Source organism: Schistocerca gregaria, chromosome 7 (assembly GCF_023897955.1).
Source record: "Schistocerca gregaria isolate iqSchGreg1 chromosome 7, iqSchGreg1.2, whole genome shotgun sequence".
Classification (NCBI taxonomy): Eukaryota; Metazoa; Arthropoda; class Insecta; order Orthoptera; family Acrididae; genus Schistocerca; species Schistocerca gregaria.
In genome coordinates this window covers 119,619,947-119,645,330 of record NC_064926.1, presented here as the reverse complement: position 1 = coordinate 119,645,330, position 25,384 = coordinate 119,619,947, and the positions used below count along the sequence as shown (strand labels likewise).

Below are 25,384 nucleotides of genomic sequence, written 5' to 3'. Positions count from 1 at the left end.
TATAACACCAACAAATATTTCTGAGTTTGTTGTATGGCGTCTGCAGTGGCAAACTATAGGTGCCAGTAATTTAATTATGTTTTCTGCCTGTGATATTAAGTTATCACCATGGAGGAAAACAAGATGCAACACTGTTAAACTCAGCCAGGGTGATCAACACATAGTGCAGATTGAATTCTGCTGTGCAACACCTAGTAAGAGGAGTAAAATGCAACAACTAATAAGGTAGGTAGAGTCCTAAACAGGCAAGGAATTGGTTCAGTGATGTAGCCACCCAGTAAAATTAAAGAAATGTAGTGGCCCATTAAAGATAATATCAGCCTGAAAGTACCAGGAATTTATAATATTCCTTGTGAGTGTGGCAGCAGTTATATGGGCCAGTCTGTAAGAGTTACCATTGATCACTGTGTTCATCAGTATTGCCTCAAAGACAGGAATTTCAAAAATTCAGCAGTAGCTATTAGCAAACACAAGCTTTTGTTTGGATTAGAGAGAATCTTGCCCACGCATCAAGTTATTGGGACTCTGTGATTGGGGAAGCAGCTGAAGTTAAACTATATGAGAACAACTTTAATGGACACCCAGCTATGCACTTAGCAACACATGGAGAAGTGAGTGGTGGCAGTGCAAGTGACACTGGATAGAGTGTGCAAATGTAATCTGTGGATGTAGTGGGCACCACCTCTGTGTGTACCATTTTCATGATATCGTGATGCAATCCAGGCCCGCAGATCTTGTCCTCTGCGCACAAAAGTGGAAGCTATGCAAATTTCATAGCAGTCAGATAAGTCCCATGATGATGATAATGGTTATGATGTAGACAGTCAACAAAAGCCTGGGATATCATCTGAATTTGATGCAGCAAGTAAACCAAGAACTTCTTATCTAAGGACTCTGTTGCAAAAGACATTGTAACCACATCCGTCATACTGTAGCAAATACACTCCTGGAAATTGAAATAAGAACACCGTGAATTCATTGTCCCAGGAAGGGGAAACTTTATTGAGACATTCCTGGGGTCAGATACATCACATGATCACACTGACAGAACCACAGGCACATAGACACAGGCAACAGAGCATGCACAATGTCAGCACTAGTACAGTGTATATCCACCTTTCGCAGCAATGCAGGCTGCTATTCTCCCATGGAGACGATCGTAGAGATGCTGGATGTAGTCCTGTGGAATGGCTTGCCATGCCATTTCCACCTGGCGCCTCAGTTGGACCAGCGTTCGTGCTGGACGTGCAGACCGCGTGAGAAGACGCTTCATCCAGTCCCAAACATGCTCAATGGGGGACAGATCCGGAGATCTTGCTGGCCAGGGTAGTTGACTTACACCTTCTAGAGCAAGTTGGGTAGCACGGGATACATGCGGACGTGCATTGTCCTGTTGGAAAAGCAAGTTCCCTTGCCGGTCTAGGAATGGTAGAACGATGGGTTCGATGACAGTTTGGATGTACCGTGCACTATTCAGTGTCCCCTCGACGATCAACAGAGGTGTACAGCCAGTGTAGGAGATCGCTCCCCACACCATGATGCCGGGTGTTGGCCCTGTGTGCCTTGGTCGTATGCAGTCCTGATTGTGGCACTCACCTGCACGGCGCCAAACACGCATACGACCATCATTTGCACCAAGGCAGAAGCGACTCTCATCGCTGAAGACGACACGTCTCCATTCGTCCCTCCATTCACGCCTGTCACGACATCACTGGAGGCGGGCTGCACGATGTTGGGGCGTGAGCAGAAGACGGCCTAACGGTGTGCGGGACCGTAGCCCAGCTTCATGGAGACAGTTGCGAATGGTCCTCGCCGATACCCCAGGAGCAACAGTGTCCCTAATTTGCTGGGAAGTGGCGGTGCGGTCCCCTACGGCACTGCGTAGGATCCTACGGTCTTGGCGTGCATCCGTGCGTCACTGCGGTCCGGTCCCATGTCGACGGGCACGTGCACCTTCTGCCGACCACTGGCGACAACATCGATGTACTGTGGAGACCTCACGCCCCATGTGTTGAGCAATTCAGCGGTACGTCCACCCGGCCTCCCGCATGCCCACTATACGCCCTCACTCAAAGTCCGTCAACTGCACATACGGTTCCCGTCCACGCTGTCGCGGCATGCTACCAGTGTTAAAGACTGTGATGGAGCTCCGTATGCCACGGCAAACTGGCTGACACTGACGGCGGCGGTGCACAAATGCTGCGCAGCTAGCGCCATTCGACGACCAACACCGCGGTTCCTGGTGTGTCCGCTGTGCCGTGCGTGTGATCATTGCTTGTACAGCCCTCTCGCAGTGTCCGGAGCAAGTATTGTGGGTCTGACACACCGGTGTCAATGTGTCCTTTTTTCCATTTCCAGGAGTGTATATGTAAACATGCAGGTATGGTTCATGTATCTAATATTATGACCACCATATCAGTTCTCTAAATGTTGATCTTGAGCACCAAGACTTCCATGAAGAGATTCCAGACAGACAGTAATCCTCAATAAATTTCATCTGGGCGTATTACAGCACAGGACTGTCTTAATTGGCATTAATTGTCTTTGGGAGTCTGTGTTTCCTTGTAGACTCATTGTTTTAATTTTTCCCACACAAAGAAATCCAGAGATATTAAATCTTGTGAGTGTGTAGAGCATTTTTCCATTTTGTGTTTAACAAAAAACTGATCCAGCGAGCCGCAAATATTTTGTTAAGAAGGTCTGTAATTATCTGTGCAAAATCGGTGGAACATGCATCATGTCAGTACAAAATCATTTTGTTTATGGCCAATGGGATGTCTTTCAAAAACTACAGATGTGTATCTGTTATTAACTGAAGATATTATGGCAATTCAGAGTCCTGCAAATAAAAACAAGAATAAACGATACAATTGTTGAAAAGCCCATGCCCGTGTTGATTTACTCATTTCTCTCAGCCTGCATGGATTTTCAACTGTCCAGTAGTGCATACTGCTAAGATTAAGTCACCCATGGTTCTTTAATGATGATTCATTAAAAAAATCTTACATGTAAATGTGCATCATAGGCACTGTTTGGAGAACTTTAACTGATTTTGAAAGTCATTGCCACCAAGTTGTTAATGGAGAAAAATGTGGAAATGATGAAGTGTCCTGCAATGCAATATTTACAGAACAATCTTTCAGCTGGTTACACTCCCACACACGAGCTGCCTCACAGTGAAATAAAGTTGCTTGTTAATACTATTCAAATGTTTTATGCCTTCTTTCATCAATTGCTGTTCTTTTTGAGTGGAAGATTTTATTTTTCACACTGACATTTTCTCAGATTTATTTTACAGTATTTGCAAAGATAGATCATGAGGGCTCAATATGATCAGGATGCTTTTTGGAATACAACTGCTCTGTTGCTCTAACTGTTTGGTAACATTTACCATAAAGAGACATCTTATCTACTTTATTGACTTAAGTTATGAAAGCCTAATAGCTTCAGGAGTGACTTTTCTGATCACTATGACAGCAGAGCACTTGACTGGTGGGCTTGAAATGCAGAAATAAATGTGCCTGAGTCACTTGCCTGCTTACATTTGGTACAGAAAAACAGATGTCTGTGGGACCTCCTCTCCTGAGGGTGGAATACTGTTTGCAGTGATGTTATCCTCTTACAGTTTCATTTAGCTCCACCGGTTACTGTCTAAGTTCTTTTGTAATCCTCTTTCCAATGCAACAGTGAAAAGAGTACATAGTTCCATTAACAAGGTTGGAGTTACATTGGAAGCCATTAATGTTAAAAATTATTTTGTACATCAGAAAATCTGCCACAATGCCCACTATTGCTTAGCTAAAATTGCACCTTAATGTATTTACTTGTGGATATAGTCTGCCCTGGCTGCCTCACTTTATCAAACATGAAACTGAATACAGTGTTCATAACTTCCTGAAATACAGGCTCCTCCTTCAAGTTATAAAGAGGAAATAGCTGGTGGAGGTTTGAAAGGTTAACCCTCAAGATGGCTTAGCCCACTGTGGATGACAAAGTACACAATGCCAGCTACGAGGTCATTACAACCTGCTTTCTGTCAAACTCATTTGAATCAGCAACTTTTCCTCATTCTCAGTACATTATGTTAAACAAATTATTTCCTTTTATACTATACCTACTCTTACTCTGTTCTTAGATATGAGTTTCAAAAAAAATGAAAAGCACAAAGCTTGCACTACATTTTTAAATAACAAAAAAGGACCATAATAATAATAATAATAATTAGAAGTAGTAGTCATGCTCATTGGAGAGAACTATTTAAAAAACTGGGTACCCTTACTGCAGCAACCAAGTGTATGTACCAATCTTGTTCATTTTTTACAATTGGCAGAGAATTTTTTAAAGCACATCATATTTGCTATTTACTGTAGACATCACTTATTTCCAAACTGCAATTTTGTCTTCAAGGCCATTATCAAGTGGTACTGCAAAGAATTTTGTTACATGATGTGTGGTAAAGAAAAATCTTTTGGAGTAGCACTTGAAAATGTCCGTAAGGCCAAGATTGCAATTGTGAATAAATAATCTCTATAGTCAGTGGTGAATATGATGTCCTTTAAAAAGGCAATCAATCCATTGTCCATATCAGGGAAAACATTACTATTTTAGAAACAGTTCCACACATAATCAAAGAACAGGATCCAGTTTTAAGTTACATTTATCAAGCAAAATAAATAAAAACTTAGAACAGCATTTTAAATCAAAGAATAAAATTGTATAATACATTGCCCAAGGAGATCAAAAATATATCTGTGTAAGGTGGCAGCTAAAACAGACTTCATAAGTAACAATACCAGGGACGGAAAGTTGCTGCTCACCATATAGCAGAGATGCTGAGTCGTAATAGGCACAATAAAAAGAAGATTTACACACTCATAGCTTTCGGCCATTAAGGCCTTTGTCAGCAGTAGACACACAAACACACACGCACACACACACTCACGCAAACGCAACTTGCAGACACATCTGCAGTCTCAGAGAACTGAAACTACACGGCGAGCAGCAGCACCAGTGCATGGCGGGAGTGGTGACTGGGTGGGAATAAGGAGGAGGCTGGGGTGGGGAGGGGGAGGGATAGTATGGTGGGAGTGGTGGACAGTGAAGTGTTGTAGTTTAGATGGAGGGCAGGAGAGAAGGTGCGGAGGGGGGAGGGGGTAAGTAGCGGAAAGGTGAGAAATAAAAATAAATTAAAAGACTGGGTGTGGCAGTGGAATGATGGTTGTGCAGTGCTGGAATGGGAACAGGAAGGGGGCTGAATGGGTGAGGGCAGTGACTAACGAAGGTTGAGGCCAGGAAGGTTATGGGAACATAGGATGTATTGCAGGGAAAGTTCCCACCTCCCAATTCACAAAAGCTGGTGTTCGTGGGAAGGATCCATATGGCACAGGCTGTGAATCAGTCATTGAGATGAGGGGGTATTATGTTTGGCAGTGTGTTCAGCAACAGGGTGGTCCACTTGTTTTTTGGCCACAATTTTTTGGTGGCCATTCATGTGGACAGACAGCTTGTTGGCTGTCATGCCTACATATAATGCAGCACAGTGGTTGCAGCTAAGCTTGTAAATCACATTATTGGTTTCACAGGTAGCCCTGCCTTTGATGGGTAGGTGATGATAGTGAGCAGACTGGAGTAGGTGGTGGTAGGAGGATGTATTGACAGGTCTTGCATCTAGGCCTATTACAGGAGTATGCGCCATGAGGTAATGAACTGGGAGCAGGGGTTGTGTAAGGATAGACGAGTATATTGTGGAGGTTCGGTGGATGGTGGAATATCACGGTAGGAGGGGTGGGAAGGATGGTGAGTAGGACATTTCTCATTTCAGGGCACGACAAGAGGTAATCAAAACCCTGGCAGAGAATGTAATTCAGTTTCTCCAGTCCTGGATGGTACTGAGTTATGAGGGGAATGCTCCTCTGTGGCTGGACTGCGGGACTTTGGGAGGTGGTAGAAGACAGGAAAGATAAGGCACAGGAGATTTGTTTTTGTACAAGGTTGGGAGGATAATTATGGTCAGTGAAGGCTTCAGTGAGATCCTTTGTATATTTAGAGAAGGCCTTAAGGGCCGAAAGCTATGAGTGTGTAAATCTTTATTGTGCCTATCACGACTCAGCAACTCCACTGTATGGTGAGCAACAACTTTCCTTCTCTGGTATTGTTACATTCCATCTGGATTTTCCATTGTTTGATTTTTGCCTGACGGCTTTTCTTCGATCCTAACCCTGTGCTGTTTTTCTTTGTAACTACTTCCTTTTGCATCGCTATACTCAGTGTCCATCCTTCTTTCTTTTTTTCCTGTGTATCTCTTGTTGCCTTATGAACAGCACTGCATGCTCTACTTATGAGCCACACTGTATCAACCGACTTGGCCGTGCACAACAGACGGCCTCAAGACCTCGCTGATTGTTGGCGCAGCATCTTATGCCCCTCATTACTCCCGCCAATATAATTAAGCCTATACCTTCAAACTAATCACGCTCCCTGTGTCAGTTCCCATATTTCTTTGTGTTATCTCTCACATTTTTCTGGTGCCACATGATCTTACATCTCTAACTATGAACCCCTCTGCACCCCCCCCCCCCACACACACACACACACTTTCTCCATTCTATCCCTGTTTGCACCCACTAAATCCACCTCATCAAGTCACATCTGCCGTCCCACTTCTTTACACTTATCTGCCCTCAAACCTGCTACCCACAGTAATATATATTATTTATTACTGATTAGTTATTCTCTACTGTGACCTTTGTGACTTCTCACCAATTTTAGTGAGTTTTTGCCTTCCACTATTATCATCTTCCTCAGACTGCCTCTCTTTTCTAACCGCTGTGCATCCATTTCGCCCTTTTCACATGTATTTAGGTGTATTTTTGCGTAATTTTTCGGATGTAATACTACTTTCTTATGTAATTTTTCGCATTTTTGCACCACCATGGATTCTTGCTCCTTCAATCTACGTCAATGCAGAAAAGTTTCCTTATCCCTAGCCAGATCCCAGTCCCACATACTGTTCCTGCATTGTTGCTTGGCTCATGAAAACCTCCCTAATGGCCTTACCATCAAATTACCCATCTCTGGTTGCCACCCCTCCTTCCACAATGACCTCCACCTGTTCAGATTCCACAGATCCTTAGCCCTCACCAACATAGTCCTGCAAAACCACATCAACCAAGCCCAATCCTGCCAGCAACACCTTCTCTCCATCCACAAAATTCTCCTGCTCTGTAATCCCAAATTCTTGGAACCCATAACACACACTTCACTCTTTCCCTGCAGGAATTTGAGCAACAAGCACAATGCCACCTCAGAAAGCTCTCCATTCTGCCTACTTCCTACTACCACCTTGGAGTACTACTATCTACCACTTCTACAACAACCTCCAAAACTCCTTCCCACCACCCCACAGAACCCAAAACCTAATCAGACCCGCAACACAGTCATGAACCTTTCCTCCAGAAGCCTTGGTCTGACAGAAATATCAGTCCTTTCCAAAGGTCTCACCTTTTGCCCTATTCCCAAATTCAACCATGCACGACTAGTTAAAGACCTTCTCTCCTTCTCCCAGTCCCTACTTTTTCGCCACCAACCTGACCAATGAGACTCAACCAAAGACCAATATTGAACCTTGTCTAACTCAGTTCACTCCTCCATCCAACTGTGATCCACCCCCACTGCCTACAAACCATCCCCTGTTAACTCTCCAGAATTTCTTATCCTCGAACCTTGCCTCACTATCATTTCACAAATCCCTCAACATGCATACTAACCTTACATCTGCAGAAAGAACCACGGTCCACCATCTAAAAACTGATCCCAATCTTATAATCCTACCCGCAAAAAAAGACTCCACCATCATTGTTTTGAACCATAAGGATTACATGACAGAAGGACTCCGTCAGCTGTCAGATACTTCCACCTACAAACCATGCCACAGTGATCCCATTCCACCAATCCAGCAGAATCTCCAGACTACTCAACTCCTTAGGCCCGTCCCAGAACCTCTCCACAGAGTCCGTCTCTCTACCCACCCTTACCACTCCCGGCACGCGCACCTTCTACATGCTCCCTAAAGTTCATAAACCCAGCCACCCAGGACGCCTCATTGTGGCTGGTTACTGTCCCCCCACTGAGAGAATCTCTGCTCTCGTAGACCAACACCTTCAACCTATTATCCAGAACCTATCCTCCTATATAAAAGATACCAACCATTTCCTTGACCAACTCTCCAAAGTACCTTTCCCTTTACCACACAGCACCCTGCTTGTCACTATTGATGCCACCTCTCTGTACACTAACATTCCTAATGCCCATGGCCTTACCGCTATCAAACACTACCTTTCCAGATGCCCTATGGATTCCAAACCAACAACCTCCTTCCTAGTCTCCATGACCAACTATATCCTCACCCACAATTACATCTCCTTTGAAGGCATTACCTGCAAGCAAATCCACAGTACGGCTATGGGCACCTGCATGGCACCATCCTATGCTAACCTACTCATGGACCATCTAGAGGAATCCTTCCTAAAAACAAAGAATCCTAAACCTCTCGCTGATTCAGATTCATTGCTATCTGGATTGAAGGTGAGGACACCTTATTCACATTCCTTCAGAACCTCAACAACTTATCCCCATTGGCTTCACCTGGTCCTACTCAACCATACAAGTCACCTTCACAGATATTGACCTCCACCTCAGAGATGGCTACATCACTACCTCCGTCCAACTCAAACCTACTAAACACCAGCAATACCTCCACTTCGACAGCTGCCACCCATTCCATACCAAGAAGTCCCTTCCGTACAGCCTAGCCACCCATGATCGTTGCATCTGCAGTGACAAGCAGTCCTTAAATATACTGAGGGTCTCACTGAAGCCTTCACTGACCATAATTATCCTCCCAACCTTGTACAAAAACAAATCTCCTGTGCCTTATCTTTCCAGTCTTCTACCACCTCCCAAAGTCCTGCAGTCCAGCCACAGAGGAGCATTTCCCTCGTAACTCAGTACCATCCAGGACTGGAGAAACTGAATTACATTCTCTGCCAGGGTTTCCATTACCTCTCACTGTGCCCTGAAATGAGAAATGTCCTACCCATCATCCTTCCCACCCCTCCTACCGTGATATTCCACCATCCACCGAACCTCCACAATATACTCGTCTATCCTTACACAACCCCTGCTCCCAGTTCATTACCTCATGGCGCATACTCCTGTAATAGGCCTAGATGCAAGACCTGTCAATACATCCTCCTACCACCACCTACTCCAGTCTGCTCACTATCATCACCTACCCATCAAAGGCAGGGCTACCTGTGAAACCAATAATGTGATTTACAAGCTTAGCTGCAACCACTGTGCTGCATTATATGTAGGCATGACAGCCAACAAGCTGTCTGTCCACATGAATGGCCACCAAAAAATTGTGGCCAAAAAACAAGTGGACCACCCTGTTGCTGAACACACTGCCAAACATAATACCCCCTCATCTCAATGACTGATTCACAGCCTGTGCCATATGGATCCTTCCCACGAACACCAGCTTTTGTGAATTGCGCAGGTGGGAACTTTCCCTGCAATACATCCTATGTTCCCATAACCTTCCTGGACTCAACCTTCGTTAGTCACTGCCCTCACCCATTCAGCCCCCTTCCTGTTCCCATTCCAGCATTGCACAACCATCATTCCACTGCCACATCCAGTCTTTTAATTTATTTTTATTTCTCACCTTTTCGCTACTTACCCCCTCCCCCCTCCGCACCTTCTCTCCTGCCCTCCATCTAAACTACAACACTTCACTGTCCACCACTCCCACCATACTATCCCTCCCCCTCCCCACCCCAGCCTCTTCCTTACCCCCACCCAGTCACCACTCCCATCATACACTGGTGCTGCTGCTCGCAGTGTAGTTTCAGTTCTCTGAGACTGCAGACATGTGTGCAAGTTGTGTGTGTGTGTGTGTGTGTGTGTGTGTGTGTGTGTGTGTGTCTACTCCTGACAAAGGCCTTAATGGCTAAAATCTATGAGTGTGTAAATCTTTTTATTGTGCCTATCACGATTCAGGATCTCCGCTATATTAATTATTTTTTAATACACTATGGGAGTGGCAGTGATCAATATCTTACAAATATTTACTATTAAAAACAGTCTTGATCACAATTTATTTATCAAGGTGACCGGTTTCGACCACTTCTGTGGTCATCTTCAGACCTACAAGTTGTATACAAAGCTTTAATTAGAGGGCTACATACGTTAAGGAAAAGCTATAAAATGGTGAATTACCATTGACTAGGAACCTCTTTCTGTTGGAGAATCACTACTGGAGAAACCAGTCCACTTCTTACTATATATATAATGGAGGCTCCACCCACTTCTGATGGCGTGATGTCATTACTAACCAATGAGTTATAAGTCGAATAACAATTTAAAATTTCTTAGTTAAAAGAACATTGTCAAGAATTAAAATACACACTAAACTTAGCTTATTAAACAGCTATTGTCAAATAAAAAATATTTAAATATGTAGGATAAATGAACTTTGGTTTGGCAGTACATGGGTTGCCATCTCAAGGCCTGTTAGTGAACCATTTGGAACCACTGGTTGCCATGGTGAAGTTGGACACCATTCCAAAGATGAGGCAGCAGGCTTCTTTCCACTGAAGTTGTTCTTCTACATTAAAACAGATAGCAGTTGCTAACAATTATAATTCCCATTAGGTTGATCTGTTATATCAAAAATTACAAGAAACAAATGATGCTGTTGTAAATTCCAAGAAGAGATTTACAAAAATGACATACATGGAACCTATTTCAGATAAAATAAATAAATTATTTAAGAATACAAGTGTGACAATAGCATTTAAATTTAATAACCCTCTACAGATGAAACTGAAGCACCAAAAGTCAGGTGTTTACAAAATAATATGTAATGACTGTGAGAAACAGTATATTGGCCAAACTGGCCGTAACTTTCTAACACGTTTTAAAGAACATACTACTGGTACTGCATGTACCAAATCAATATTTGATCAACATCTTGATGGATACAATCATTCTGAGGGTTGCATTTCTAATAATTTGAAAATATTACATACTGTGCCAAAAGAACCACTGCTAAATACTTTAGAAGAAATTGAAATCTTTTCATTTCACAAAAGTAATCCATTATCTGTTTTAAATGAGCAACTTCAATTCAAAGACAAACATTTCTTTTAGCTTTTCGATGATCTGCTTTAGAATGTTTACTCTTCTGTCCTTTGTGTTTTTAAAATTATTAAGAGTTTTAGGAAATATTTTTATCTTTACATTGTAATTTTATTTCAACAAACATTATTTTATGACTGACTATCTGTTTTAGAATTTTTGCTTACATGTTTTCAGACTGCATATTGCTAATTCACATCTCTTTATTTTTGACACTATGACTCATAGTATTATAATTTAAATTCCTTCCATTTCCATTATTTTTATTGGTTTATAAGACTGGCATATAACTTAAGGAATAGCAATGCCTTTTAAAAATGGTCACATGTAATTTACATATGAACTTCATACACAATATTTCATATAGATGGACAACTACTTTGTATGTAAATAAAACAGAAAGAAACTTCCACATGGGAAAAATATATTAAAAACAAAGATTCCAAGACTTACCAAGCGGGAAAGCGCCGGCAGACAGGCACATGAACAAAACACACAAACACACACACAGAATTACGAGCTTTCGCAACTGGCAGTTGCTTCGTCAGGAAAGAGGGAAGGAGAGGGAAAAATGAAAGGATGTGGGTTTTAAGGGAGAGGGTAAGGAGTCATTCCAATCCCGGGAGCGGAAAGACTTCCCTTAGGGGAAAAAAAGGACAGGTGTACACTCGCACACACACACACACACACACACACATTGGGATATGTGTGTGTGTGTGTGTGTGTGTGCGAGTGTACACCTGTCCTTTTTTTCCCCTAAGGGAAGTCTTTCCGCTCCCGGGATTGGAATGACTCCTTACCCTCTCCCTTAAAACCCACATCCTTTCATTTTTCCCTCTCCTTCCCTCTTTCCTGACGAAGCAACTGCCAGTTGCGAAAGCTCGTAATTCTGTGTGTGTGTTCAACTACTTTGTATTGTATTTGTGCAGCATGTAGTATACATGTCAGCCTACTCATTGAAAATCATTTCAATAAAGACATGTTGCTACTCAACAATACATTGTCTGACATGACAGTCTTTGCCATTCCACTTTCGCAAGAACTTCATTAGAAAGAAGCCTGCTGCCACATCTTTGCACTGGTGTTTGTCCTCATCATGGGAACCACTAGTTCGTCTATCAACTTTACAACAACTTCAGTGCAAAGAAGCCTGCTGCCTCATCTTGGGAATGGCATCCAACTTCACCATGGCAACCAGTGGTTCACTAACAGGCCTTGAGAGGGCAACCCATGTACTGCCAAACCATAGATCATTTATCCTTCATATTTAAATATTTTTTAATTGACAATAGCTGTTTAATAAGCTAAGTTTAGTGTGTATTTTAATTATTGACAATGTTCTTTTAACTAAGAAATTTTAAATTGTTATATGACTTATAACTCATTGGTTAGTAATGACATCATGCCATCAGAAGTGGGCAGAGACTCCATTATATATAGTAAGACTTGCACTGGTTTCTCCAGTAGTGATTCTCCAACAGAAAGAGGTTCCTACTCAATGGTAATTCATTGTTTTGTAGCTTTATAACTTTATGTATTTTCTTTAATGTATGTAGACCTCTAATTAAAGCTTTGTATACAACTTGTAGGTCTGAAGATGACCACAAAAGTGGTCGAAACCGGTCACCTTGATAAAGAAATCGTGATCAAGACTGTTTTTAATAGTAAATATCTCTGCTGAATGGTGAGGAGCAACATTCCTTCTCTGGTATTGTTACATTTCATCCAGATTTTCCATTGTTAGACTTCATAAGTAAAGCATACTACACAATTAAAGATTACTTAGAGGACTTAGAGTCATGGTGAATAATGAAAGGAGACAGCTACAACACCCTGTCACATTACATGATCAAAATGCATTTTTTTTACAGACATGTGCCCAGCTCTATAGTGTATGACAGTGATGTCTTTCATTTTTGTAAACTCAGCATCTGGCTCACTCATGGGGCATAGAAGCATGTTAAGGACCTGGAGTCACATTTCCAAATAGACGCAAGTTTTTGCCTCAAGAGTCACCAGTGATGTCCAAAGTGTGTGTATCTTTTATAATATAAATTATTGTATGAGCATTCTGTCTCAGTTCTGTGAGCACCACTGTAACATTTCTGTTTAGTGCAAAACCAAAGTGATCAAAACTTGACAGTATATTTGAGTCACTTTGATCTTTAACTTCCTTGTCACAAAAATTATCTTGGTGTTCATAAGCAAGTCTTTCCTAAATTTTGTATGTGGTCCCCTTTGCAGATTTTTATATACAGTAACTGTGTTTACACAAAAAATATGGTGTTTCATGCCCACCCCAATTCCTTAAAAAATTAATAATATAACCTTATGTATTCATTCCATTTCATGTTCCATAAACAGTCAGAAATGACTTCTCATTAGCACTTGCATGTGTTTAAATTACTTGGGACAGTTTGTTGTATTAGAGATTATTAATAAACAGAAGCGAAGAGACTATTTTCAGAGCTTTTTATAACATAAGAAATTTTTCTATGGTATGATTTCTTATTTGTTTTTAAGTGTTTCAATTTCAAACATTCTCAGGCCAGCTGTGAGACCATCTATATGCATTTAGCACAACACATCAACAAGGGAAGTGCTTGAGCTCTTGAACTGGTTATTTCTGTTGACTGCTCGCATGTACCACTTTCTGACTTCTACCCTGTGGTTATAGGAATGATGTCTGGAAGTGACTTGTGAAGTCTGTATTCAACATATTTTGATTCTTCTACAATGTTAGGATGATTAGTTTAGTTTCACCCATTTACAAGCTTGAACATCAGTGAAACAGTGATAGAAAGTATATCACTGTATTAAAAAACTCTTAAATGAGGAATTGCTTATTTTCTCTTTTTCCTCCTGTTTTGGCATGTGCTTCATCATTTGCTTGGTTTAAGTTTTTAATGTACAGGTAAATTTGGTGGGGGGCAGAGGGGTGGGAGACAAGAATTTTCTAGCACTTTCTGACACAGTACACTGTGTTCTGACTGTGGAAGTTTTGTTGATCTCCATCACAACTCTTTTTAGAAATGTATAACAAGCTAATACTCTTGACTCTCAGTCTTCCAAAATCTCTTTAACACAAACTGGACAATGATCTACTTTTTAGCACCCTACAAGAGTTAATAATTAACCACAATGCATACTTTCAATATTTCATGCCTTATTTCATACATATTTAACAAGGGAATTATGTTCTGATGTGAAACATAACATAGTATCCTTATCACTTTGATTCATTACTACCAAAAGAAGAGGGAAAATGATTTTTATCAAAGAGGAATTAATATGAGAAGAAAATTATGCAAGGCTTCAGCACATGATGAATGAGAATGTTGAAAAGAGATCTGCTATAACTAGGGAGAGCTTTTTTCCTAGAGACAATGAGGTTGCACTGAAAACTACACTTTTTTGTTGAAGATAATCTGGAAAAATACATAATACATCAACAAGATATTCCAGGTAATTGTCCCAAAGTTAAAGGAATTTTGGATTTTAGTACACAAAGAAAATCCAAATTTAACCATTAGGTTAAATATTTAGAAATATAATGTCCTGCAATTCCAGAGTCAATTAGTTTATCAAAACTGGATACACTTCTCAGTAAATAGTGATTCACAACCTTTATTTCTAGAAAAAAAATTCTTATCTGTCTACTGATTGCTATTTATTATTTTACGATAACTGTATTCAGGCACTCTCACCATTTTCTGGTCATATTTGTAGTTACACAATGACCCACCTCACAGAAACACTTGAGGTTTCACTGTCATAAAAATTATTAGCTTATAAATAATTTAAGAGCAAAAGTAGCAAATGTCCAAACGGAGGAGGAACTGAGATGCCAACGTATACATAACAAGTCTGAATACTTGCCAGCAGTCAGACAAACACTTATATGAGGTAGAGTGCCTACTCCTCCACCCCCCCCCCCCCCCCCCCCAACCCCCTCCTCACCCACCTCCCAGACAGGCACCTCTACGACTACACTGCTGGCATAATACTAATACACAATGCCTGTACTGCAGCTCGACTGTAGTGAGCAGTTGTGTTGGATGGATTGGGAGAGGAAGAAAGGTGGCAAGGAGTAGGAGATGGGGATGGGAACGGGTGGCTGACAGCCCAGACACAGGTAGCAGGTGGATAGTGCAAGGAGGAGTAGCAAGTAGCACACAAGGTAGAAATAAGACAGAGGCACCGGTGAGTTTGAGCAGTGTATGATGACAGTGATGCGGAGAGTGAACTGAGGGGGGAGGTGGCTACAGAACATAGACTGCAGAGAAGAGGGTGTGAGGGCAGATTGAGTAAAGTGGGAATCCTGGGGCAGAGTGGAGGTGGCTGTGAAGCAGGATGCCAAGAGATTATGGGTGTGAAGGAAGTGTTGCAGGGGCAACTCCTATCTACTGAATTCAAGAAAGCATGGGGAGGATCCACATGGCACAGGTTGTGAAGCAGCCACTGAAATCAGGCATGCAGTACTCAGCAGTGTGCTCTGCTACTGGGGGTTAGCCAGTTGACTCTGCTCTCAGCCACTATTTGCTGGTGGCTATTCATTCAGGTGGAGGGGTAGGAGACAGTCAGTTGGTGGTCGTCTCGACTTAAACTACAGGGCACAGCTGGTGTATGACAAGGCTGCTTTTGCAGCCTCGACACCTTCTCTCCCATATGATTCACCCAGTCCTCCTCATCCCAACATCCCACATTCCTGGGTGATGACCTCAGCCTTTCTGATGGCACCATCCATACCCCTGGCTACATTGGGCCCTCTAACCATAGAGAGTACCTGAATTTTGGTAGCTGCCATCCTATCCACATCAAAAAACCACTTTTGCAAGGTCTGGCCGCCTTGGACAGTTCATCTTTTCTGTCAAGAATTTCCTTGTCCAGTATGCTGAAGGTCTCACTTGCACAAGCAGGCACTATCCTCCAAACCTGACACTGTGCTTCCAGGTGAGTTATTGTTTTCCTTTGATGCACTGAAATTGACTGCACCAAAAAAACCCTAGACATAATATCCCCAAACCTAGTCTGTGCAGACTTCCCACACCATATCTTCACATGTCCCAATCCTTGCAACACCCCCGAGAACTGACTGTAAAGTAGCCCCACTTCCCAACTCCCACCACCACTCACCATCGGTGACTGAAACAACTTAACAGTATCCTTTGTCAGAGCTTCAAGTAACTAAATGAATTTCATTTGACCTTGTATTCCATGCATTATATTTCAGGCTAAAATGTATAAAAATAAATTAATTTATTACAGTTGATACATACAGTTAGAATTACTTTTCTTTTAGAAATATTTGAAATTACGAAATATCTGGCATACTTAAAGTTACTGTTATTAATTGCACAATCAGATGATATTTATTAAATTTATCCTTGGATTTGTTTACAAAATAATGATATAACCTGTTCTTTTGTCAAGAAAGTTTGTAAACTCTTTTGCTTTGTAAACTCTTTGGACTATTGTTAGCACCGCAGAATGAAGTAGTAGTGGGCATGCCTCGGATGGAATCAGACTTGTTTATTTGAGGGTAAGTCAATTATTATCAGCAATTTAGTTATATTTTTGTTTATTTTGGTAGTACTGTCTTTTTATGTTGATGAAACATGCTTTGATTATTTGTTGTTATATCTTTGCAACTTTCAAGCTACTAGGTTAGTTTTGTTATCGCTGCCATGCTGCTAATCATGGCTGCTCCACTGTCTATTTCAACCAAAGAAGAGCAACGTTCAGTGATCCATTTTTTGTGGTCGAAGGCATATCAGGGCTGAAATTCATCAAAGACTTTTGGTACAGTACGGGAACAGTGGTTTGCTAAAACACTGTGTCTATGAATGGATTGAAAAATTCTGACATAGTCGAACAAGTGTTATGCACAATAAAGGAACCAGATGACCGAGTTCTGTCTACAGGATCATTCACAGCAGACTTGGATTTCATAAAGTTTGTGCAAGATAGGTAGCAAAAAACTGACAGTTGCTTAAACAAATATGCTTGGACATCTGCAAAAAAGATTTAGATCATTATGGTAATGAAGGGGACAACTTCTTAGACAAGATCATTACTGATGATGAAACATGGATCCATCATTATGAGCTGGAGAGTAAAAGCAGAGTATGGAATGGAAACATCCAAATTTGCTATGCAAGAAAAAGTTAAAGACCCAACCATCCACAGTAAAACTGATGCTTAAGGTTTTTTGGGATACACAAGGTCCAGTACTGAAACATTATGGGGAAAGGGGCACAACAATAAACAGTGTATGTTACACTGAAATGCTTACTGCTAGGCTAAAGCCTGCAATTTGAAGCAAACACTGAGGATTGCTGTCAAAAGTTGTTGTGTTGTTGCTCAACAATGCCCGGCACATACTGCCGCACACAATACTGAAATGCTCCAGAAAGTCAAATTTGAAGTACTGGATCATCCTCCATATAATCCTGATCTTGCCCCTTCTGACTACCACTTGTTTGGTCCACTCAAACAGGCATTAACGGGGCTGTCAATTTACCTCACGTGAAGCAGTGAAAGTAGCGGTGCATTCCTGGCTTGCAGCTCTGAGAACCTTCTTTTATGAGGGCACCAGGAAGCTTGTACAATGATGGACCAAGTGCATTGAAACACAAGGAGATTATGTCAAAAAATTATGTTCTAGTAAGTTTCCTGTTTGATTACAATAAAGTTTTATAACTACTTTGTGGATAATAATTGACTTGCCCTCGTATATCTGGCAATAACAACGTAATTTGTGGTGTTACCAAAGTGGAAATAGTAAAGATGGCATGATACTGAAAAAATGTGACAAAAAATAAAACTCAAGAGAAAGACAGACAAATCTTCAAACATTATTATGTCAACTGGAACCACAAAGTTATTAAATTTTTTGCCTCAAGAATCTACCCTAGACCTGACTGCAGCCAACAATGAGAAAATGAAGATAAGTAAAATAGTTTTTCATTATCTGACTCCTCTTGAAGCTTTTGAAGCTAATGAAGAGAGTAAGAAAAATTTAATGGTGATGTGTGGGAGGGCAAGATTACAAACTGCCCACCCAATCTAAACAATATCCTGGTCAATTCTTATGCCACAACTACTCCCAACCCTTATTCACATGTCTGATATTATTGTGAAAGACCTAAGTGCAAGACCTAACCATCCAACATGTTCTCCAGACCCAGCACAGCCTTACCCTATCCCATCAGAGGCACAGCCATCTATGATAGCAGCCACATAATATACAAGCTCTGCTGCTATTTCTGCACAGCGTTTTATGTGCCCACAACCACAGACCAGCTGCCCACCCATGCAAATAACCACTGCCAAACGGTGTCTGAGAGGAGAGCTGACCACCAGGTGGCTGAACATACTGCTGAACATGGTGTGCCAGATTTCAGTGGCTGCTTTGGGGCCTATTATGTATGAATGCTTCCTCCCGACAACAGCTTCTCTGAACCATGGAGATGGGAGCTATCCCTGCAACATATCCCTCATTCCTTTAACCCTTTCTGGCCGAAATTTCCATTAGCACTATGCTTCACAACCACTACCATCCTGCCCAGAACCCTTGCTTCATTCACCTTACACGCATACCCTCTTCCCCAGTCTTAAAAGTTACTCCTTCTTATGCTGTCTATCTACTGTTGTCTCCAGTGCACAAACTCACCTGTGCCTATGCCCATGCCTGTGTCATATTTCTGTCTTGTGTGTACCTGCTACCTCCCTCTGGGCCATCAACCACTGTTCCCCAACCTTCCCTTTCTCTCCCTGCATTTGTGTATGCACAAGGGAAAGATCAAATGTGATACAGAATTGTTTTCTGTAAGCTTTTTTGGATCTAAAAAATTACACCCACTTCATATTTTTACATGTCTTCTGACATTGCTACACATTTTTCCCATGGAATTGGCAACTTTTTGATGCCATCCTTGAAGAAAGCAGAGAGACATGAGCGCGGCAACTTGCACACCAACTCTTCTCCCACTGTGTTGTCATCAAACCTGTGTCCTCCAAGTTGTTCTTTCAGCAGTCCAGATATATGGTAGTTGCAGGGTGATGAATCTAGACTGTAATGTCCCAGAGTTTGACAATGAATTTCCTCCAGTTTTCGCCTCTTTAAAGCAACATACTGTGGCCTTTCATTGTCACGTATAAGAATCATGTTTCAGATTGCGTGCTGGCTCTTCCTACCACCAAAGCAATTCAGTTGTTATCTGGTATGATGCTTGTCCATGGTCATCTTTGGTGGTGTAATTTTCCCACATCTACTCATTCTGCCACAAATTTTTTTTATGCCTTTCATACACTTGGGTCTTCGAAAGAACTTCTTCCCAAACTGTGCACAGAGCCTCTTCAAATTTTCCACGAATTTGTAGCCCCTTCTTTTGCAAGAAACTTGGCAATCATGTACTGTGCAAGGGACTTGTGTACCTCGTGCACACTAACTGCAGCATCACAATGCTATTCCAGACATCCCCCCCCCCCCCCCCCCCCCAACAACATCCTGTCAATGTTGTGCCCATTTGCATGCACTACCACAGACACCGCAGCTAAATCTGGTTCATATTTGAAATGCCCTTGTAACTGTACTCTACATCTATGAATGATTCATCTAATAGCTAGCAAATTTTCAATCTTAGTTATTACCTTGTTGAGGATTTTCAATCAGGACTTCCCATCATCTTATTTATACTAGTAACTTATTTCAGATGGAGATGCACTGCAAGGTCTTTGATGCATTTTTACCTGGATAGCATTTCTTGACTACACTATTCCACTGACCATCAAGTCCACATGTCAGACTTTGTTTTAGTCCAGTTGCTGAAGTATAATATAATTTGCAATCCACAACTGCTTTTGTTCCTGGGAGAACTGGATAGTCACAAGTGAACCTCGATTCACCATAGAAGCAGTCAGCATAAATTGATTCTGATGTGAGTCTAGGACACTTTCCTGAAATACAAAATGAAGATGTACATAATATATTACTCTCAGTTTTACATACTAAATAAATTATATCAAGTCAGATTACAGCATTCAAAGCTCAGCTATATCATGTAAATTATTGAATATCCTACTTATAACAGAATATTGAGCCACTTCCTGAAAATGCCTTCAAGACAGCTTAGTATGGGTTTTGTAAAGGCTTCTTTACAGAGAAATAAATGTGTGATCTCACTATCTCTGTCATGGTAGAACTAAATAACAAAAGTTACAGTGTTAGCATTTTCTATGGTCTTGCCAAGGCCTTTGTGTAGATTTTCTATGTAAACTAAAATGTTATGGCATTAAAGAACATAGAAAATAGAGGGTCACTTTAACAAATGATACTGCAGGAATTAAAATAAATTCTGAGTGAAGATACAAACACAGTGTCCTGCAAGGTTCAGCACTCATTCTGGTCCTGCTTTTGACATACATAAATTATTTACTAACCTCAAAAACTCTGCCCTATATTATCACTGCTATTAATTACTAATTAATGTTAAAACAGCAGTCCTATGTAATAACATAACAGTGAAAAGTTATATGATTAATATTCATTCATTATGAAAATGTCTTGTTTGCAGAACATGGAACAATTAGATAACAATAATAGAAACCTCAAAGGAGAGACAGACTCCAGCTACAATATCAAAATAACATAATGGTGAAAGATGAAACTTTTTACCCGACTGTGACTTGAACCTGGATCTCCTGCTTAATAAAAACAATTGCCATAACCGTCTCAGCCATCCAGAGATGCTTCTTGTCTGATCCAAATTCTCTCCTTGCCATGTACTAGTAGCTCCACCGTCCATTCATTTACTTGCTTGCAGCAAGTCCTGTATTCCCCCAAGAGACACAGGCCCAGTTGTGCATCCAAACTGAAGTTATCAAGGCAGCCATGCCAACAGATATACTACACTGCACAATAGAAATGAAGCATTACTTTTTCAAAACCACATAAATCCAACCCAATGTGAAGCTTAAGTTTGAAATTTGGCTCAAAGGTGTTTACAACCTTTCCCTGTTATGGTGCAAAAGTGTTGTATCCAGCAACATCACTCTTGGGCTCAACAATGCTTTGAACAGCAAGGTGTTCACATGTGTGAAAAAATGGCTACAGCTCAGAAGTTCACATGATGGGTAAGGTGGGTTAGTGATGTCACATTTGCACCACATTTCTATGATATTTGTACATAATCCAAAGCAGAAAAAGGTGCCTACAGGCATGCTTTGCAACTGCTGTCTTGCCGCCAGATTGTTGCTCTTGTGTCTGATAATAGGCCATCCAGAATCTGAGAGCTTCAAAGTAGTTGCCAGTCTGTAAGCACACAGGACTTCATGATGGCTACTGCCTGTACAGATCCATTTTTAAAGTTGTCAACAAAGGTGGGCAGGTGTCATCAAAAGTTTTGTCAGACTGGGGAAGGTCTTAGGGAGAGACCGTTTGCCATTTTATTCACCCATGTGTCAATATTGCATCCCTCCGCAATAACACAAAAGGTAAACATGAAATAGTGGTGCTGAAAAAGCATAACCACCCTTTCCTGCTCTGGATCACATTCAAATTTCATTGAGTAGCTTTAAGTGGTTCCAGTCTGTCGCCGTCATCATTGGCTGATACTCGTATCCGAGTTTTCATTTCTCTCCTGAGATTTCCTTTATCACGGTTCAGATGTGGAAGTGTTGTTGATGGCTTAGCAATCCAATCCTAGCGTGGAACAGGCAGCCACAGACATTACAGCTGATGGAAGGTGGAGGACATGGCTGACCTTGAGGAGTTTACATCTCCAGCATTTGTCATTCTCCAGTCTTCAACATTCCAGCTCAAAGTTTTGAAGAGCATTTGAGGCAACTGAGCGCCAGCAACTTCAATCTTCTGCTATTGTGGACCAGTTACGCAGATCGATGTTCAAGTTTTTCAGATTTTTCTTGTACTGATCCTTATAACGTTTGAGAGGGGCAGCTCAAGGCCTTTTACCTGTGCTCACTTCACTGTACAGCATTTGGCATGGAAGTCTGTCATTTTTCATCCGCTGGACATGTTCAACCCATCTGAGTTGATGCCCAATGATAAGAGCTTCCATGCTATACATTTTTGCTTTCTCAAGAACAGCCATGTTGGATATGAAGTCATCCCATTGCAGGTTCATGATACATCTTAACTTCTGCTGGTTGAAGCATTCTAGGTTCCTCAGATCACAGCAATATAACATCCAGGTTTCACAACCATATAGCAGGGTGGAAATAACTACTTTGTACACCATCAGTTTGGTGTACAGTGTCAGGTCTTTATTCAGGAAGACTCACTTTGTAAGACATCCAAATGCTACATGGGCAGCACATAATCTATTCTCCACATATTTTCCAGATGAGCAGTTAGATGACAGTACGCTTCCTAGGTAGAGGAAATGGTCCACTTGTTCCAAGGGTGTATCATAAATGGATATGCTGAAATCAGGAACAGAGGAGCCAGGAGTTGGCTGCACCATCACCTTTGTCTTTGGAATATTGGTGGAGAGACCAAATCATTCGTACACCCTGCTGAAGGAATCAACTGACAGCTGCAACTATGCAGGTGAATGAGCTGGAGAAGCATTGTCATCAGCATACTGCAGCTCTGTCACACGAGTGGTACTGGTGAACCTCTTTGAATGGAGTCTGGACTGGTTGAATAATCCTCCATCGAACCTGTACTTTAGTTCTATTTCTGCATTGTTTACGGATGTCTTGTAAAGCATAGCTGCCAGATACAATGCAAATAATGTTGGAGCAAGAACGCATCCTTGTTTAAGCCCACTTGTTATTGGGAATTCACCAGTTGTTTCATTCTGGCAGAGGACCTGTCCAGTCATATCATTGTGGAGAGCTTCAATCAAGTCAACAAACTGTTCAGGGCAGCCGAAGCATTTTAAGACCATCCACATGGCTTCTCTGGGAACTGTATCAAAGGCCTTTTCTAGATGGTAGAAAACAAGTATTAAAGGCTTTTGCTGTTCTCTGCACTCCTCCTGTAGTTGTCGAGCACAGAAAATCATGTCAATTGTCCCTCTTGAAGGTCAAAACCCGCATTGAGACTCAGGTAGTATAGTCTCTGAAAGTGTCTGGAGGCGATTTAAAATGATTCTTGCAAAAATTTTGCCAGTGACAGAGAGTAGAGATATTCCCCGGTAGATCCCACAGACTCTTCTTGAAGATGGTGACAATTGTGGAGTTCTTCAAGTCAGCTGATACCTTGTGGGTTTCCCACATTAACAGAATGAGTGAGAAGAGTCTAGTTTTCAGAGGCAAGCTGCCACCCTCAATAAGCTCCATCGGGATGCTGTCAGGTCCAGGAGCCTTCCCAGGTTTCACACTCTTGAGTGCCTTGCAAAATTCTTGAAAAGTTGGAGTATCAGCCATCCAGGGTTGTGGAGGGTGCTGTGAGATATTTTTGAGAAAAATCTGTACATGAGAGCAAAAATTACAGTCACACTGCACTCCAAATGTAAGTGATTGTGTTTTATTGGGATACAGCACCACAATGCCCTTAGAAAAGGATTGAATGCCTGAGACTGTCAGCATTGTCAAAGGTTGTAAAGAACATCTTCCTGATGCTCACTTCACAGCAAACTGTAGTTTTTGACCACAAAATGTGAGGGGGATCAACGCCCCAAGGAAAGGGGAGTATTCATTGCTGCCCTTTATGCCACCCCATGCACCCTTTTTGTGTTGATTCTGAGTGTCAGTGTGTCTGAAATGTTTTCCTCAGCCACTCATAAAAAAGTTGTGTGATTTTAATGCTGGGCATCATGGTTCTGACCTCCTTTGCAAAGGTGTTAAAAGATTGGATGAAATGTAGGTTAAGAGGGGGCATGACAATTATCCCATCCTGTGACACATCCATGGCAACACCAGGCAGAATTGTGCGAAATTTAGTGCCAATGCATCATCATTAACTCACCTTAAACACCACATGAACTTCTGAGCAGTAGCCTTTTCACCGAATGTGTAAACACTTAGCTGTTTGATTGTTGTTGTTGGTGGTGGTGCTGCATCTGGAGGGCATTCACCATCAGTCATCAGCACCCTTACGCTGACTGTGTGAGATGAATGGGCCTATAGCACACAAAAAGAGGATAGTCTAAAATAGAACATAAGACCACATACGCTCCCTTGTACTCTTTTTTTACATGAACACACACGACTCCTCTGAATGCTGCAATGGAGCAAGCAAGTAAAGGCAGACCACTAGAATCAATGATATACACTCCTGGAAATGGAAAAAAGAACACATTGACACCGGTGTGTCAGACCCACCATACTTGCTCCGGACACTGCGAGAGGGCTGTACAAGCAATGATCACACGCACGGCACAGCGGACACACCAGGAACCGTGGTGTTGGCCGTCGAATGGCGCTAGCTGCACTGCATTTGTGCACCGCCGCCGTCAGTGTCAGCCAGTTTTCGTGGCATACGGAGCTCCATCGCAGTCTTTAACACTGGTAGCATGCCGTGACAGTGTGGACGTGAATCGTATGTGCAGTTGACGGACTTTGAGCGAGGGCGTATAGTGGGCATGCGGGAGGCCGGGTGGACGTACCGCCGAATTGCTCAACACGTGGGGCATGAGGTCTCCACAGTACATCGATGTTGTCACCAGTGGTCGGCGGAAGGTGCACATGCCCGTTGACCTGGGACCGGACCACAGCGACGCACGGATGCACGCCAAGACCGTAGGATCCTACGCAGTGCCGTAGGGGACCGCACCGCCACTTCCCAGCAAATTAGGGACACTGTTGCTCCTGGGGTATCGGCGAGGACCATTTGCAACAGTCTCCATGAAGCTGGGCTATGGTCCCGCACACCGTTAGGCCATCTTCCGCTCATGCCCCAACATCGTGCAGCCCACCTCCAGTGGTGTCGCGACAGGCGTGAATGGAGGGACGAATGGAGACATGTCGTCTTCAGCGATGAGAGTCGCTTCTGCCTTGGTGCCAATGATGGTCATATGCGTGTTTGACGCCGTGCAGGTGAGCGCCACAATCAGGACTGCATACGACCGAGGCACACAGGGCCAACACCCGGCATCATGGTGTGGGGAGCGATCTCCTACACTGGCCATACACCTCTGGTGATCGTCGAGGGGACACTGAATAGTGCACGGTACATCCAAACCGTCATCGAACCCATCGTTCTACCATTCCT

The 25,384-nt window shown here is 42.2% G+C and overlaps 1 protein-coding gene across 1 annotated transcript in view; it reads right to left on the bottom strand.

Moving 5' to 3' along the window:
• The window catches only part of LOC126282207 (modular serine protease-like), a 314,749-nt gene that overhangs the window by 87,350 nt on the left and 202,015 nt on the right, over window positions 1–25,384 (bottom strand). Inside the window, exon 7 of the mRNA XM_049981753.1 lies at window positions 19,957–20,163. Within this exon, the coding sequence (XP_049837710.1) occupies window positions 19,957–20,163 (207 nt within the window). The remainder of the gene's footprint in view (window positions 1–19,956; window positions 20,164–25,384) is intronic.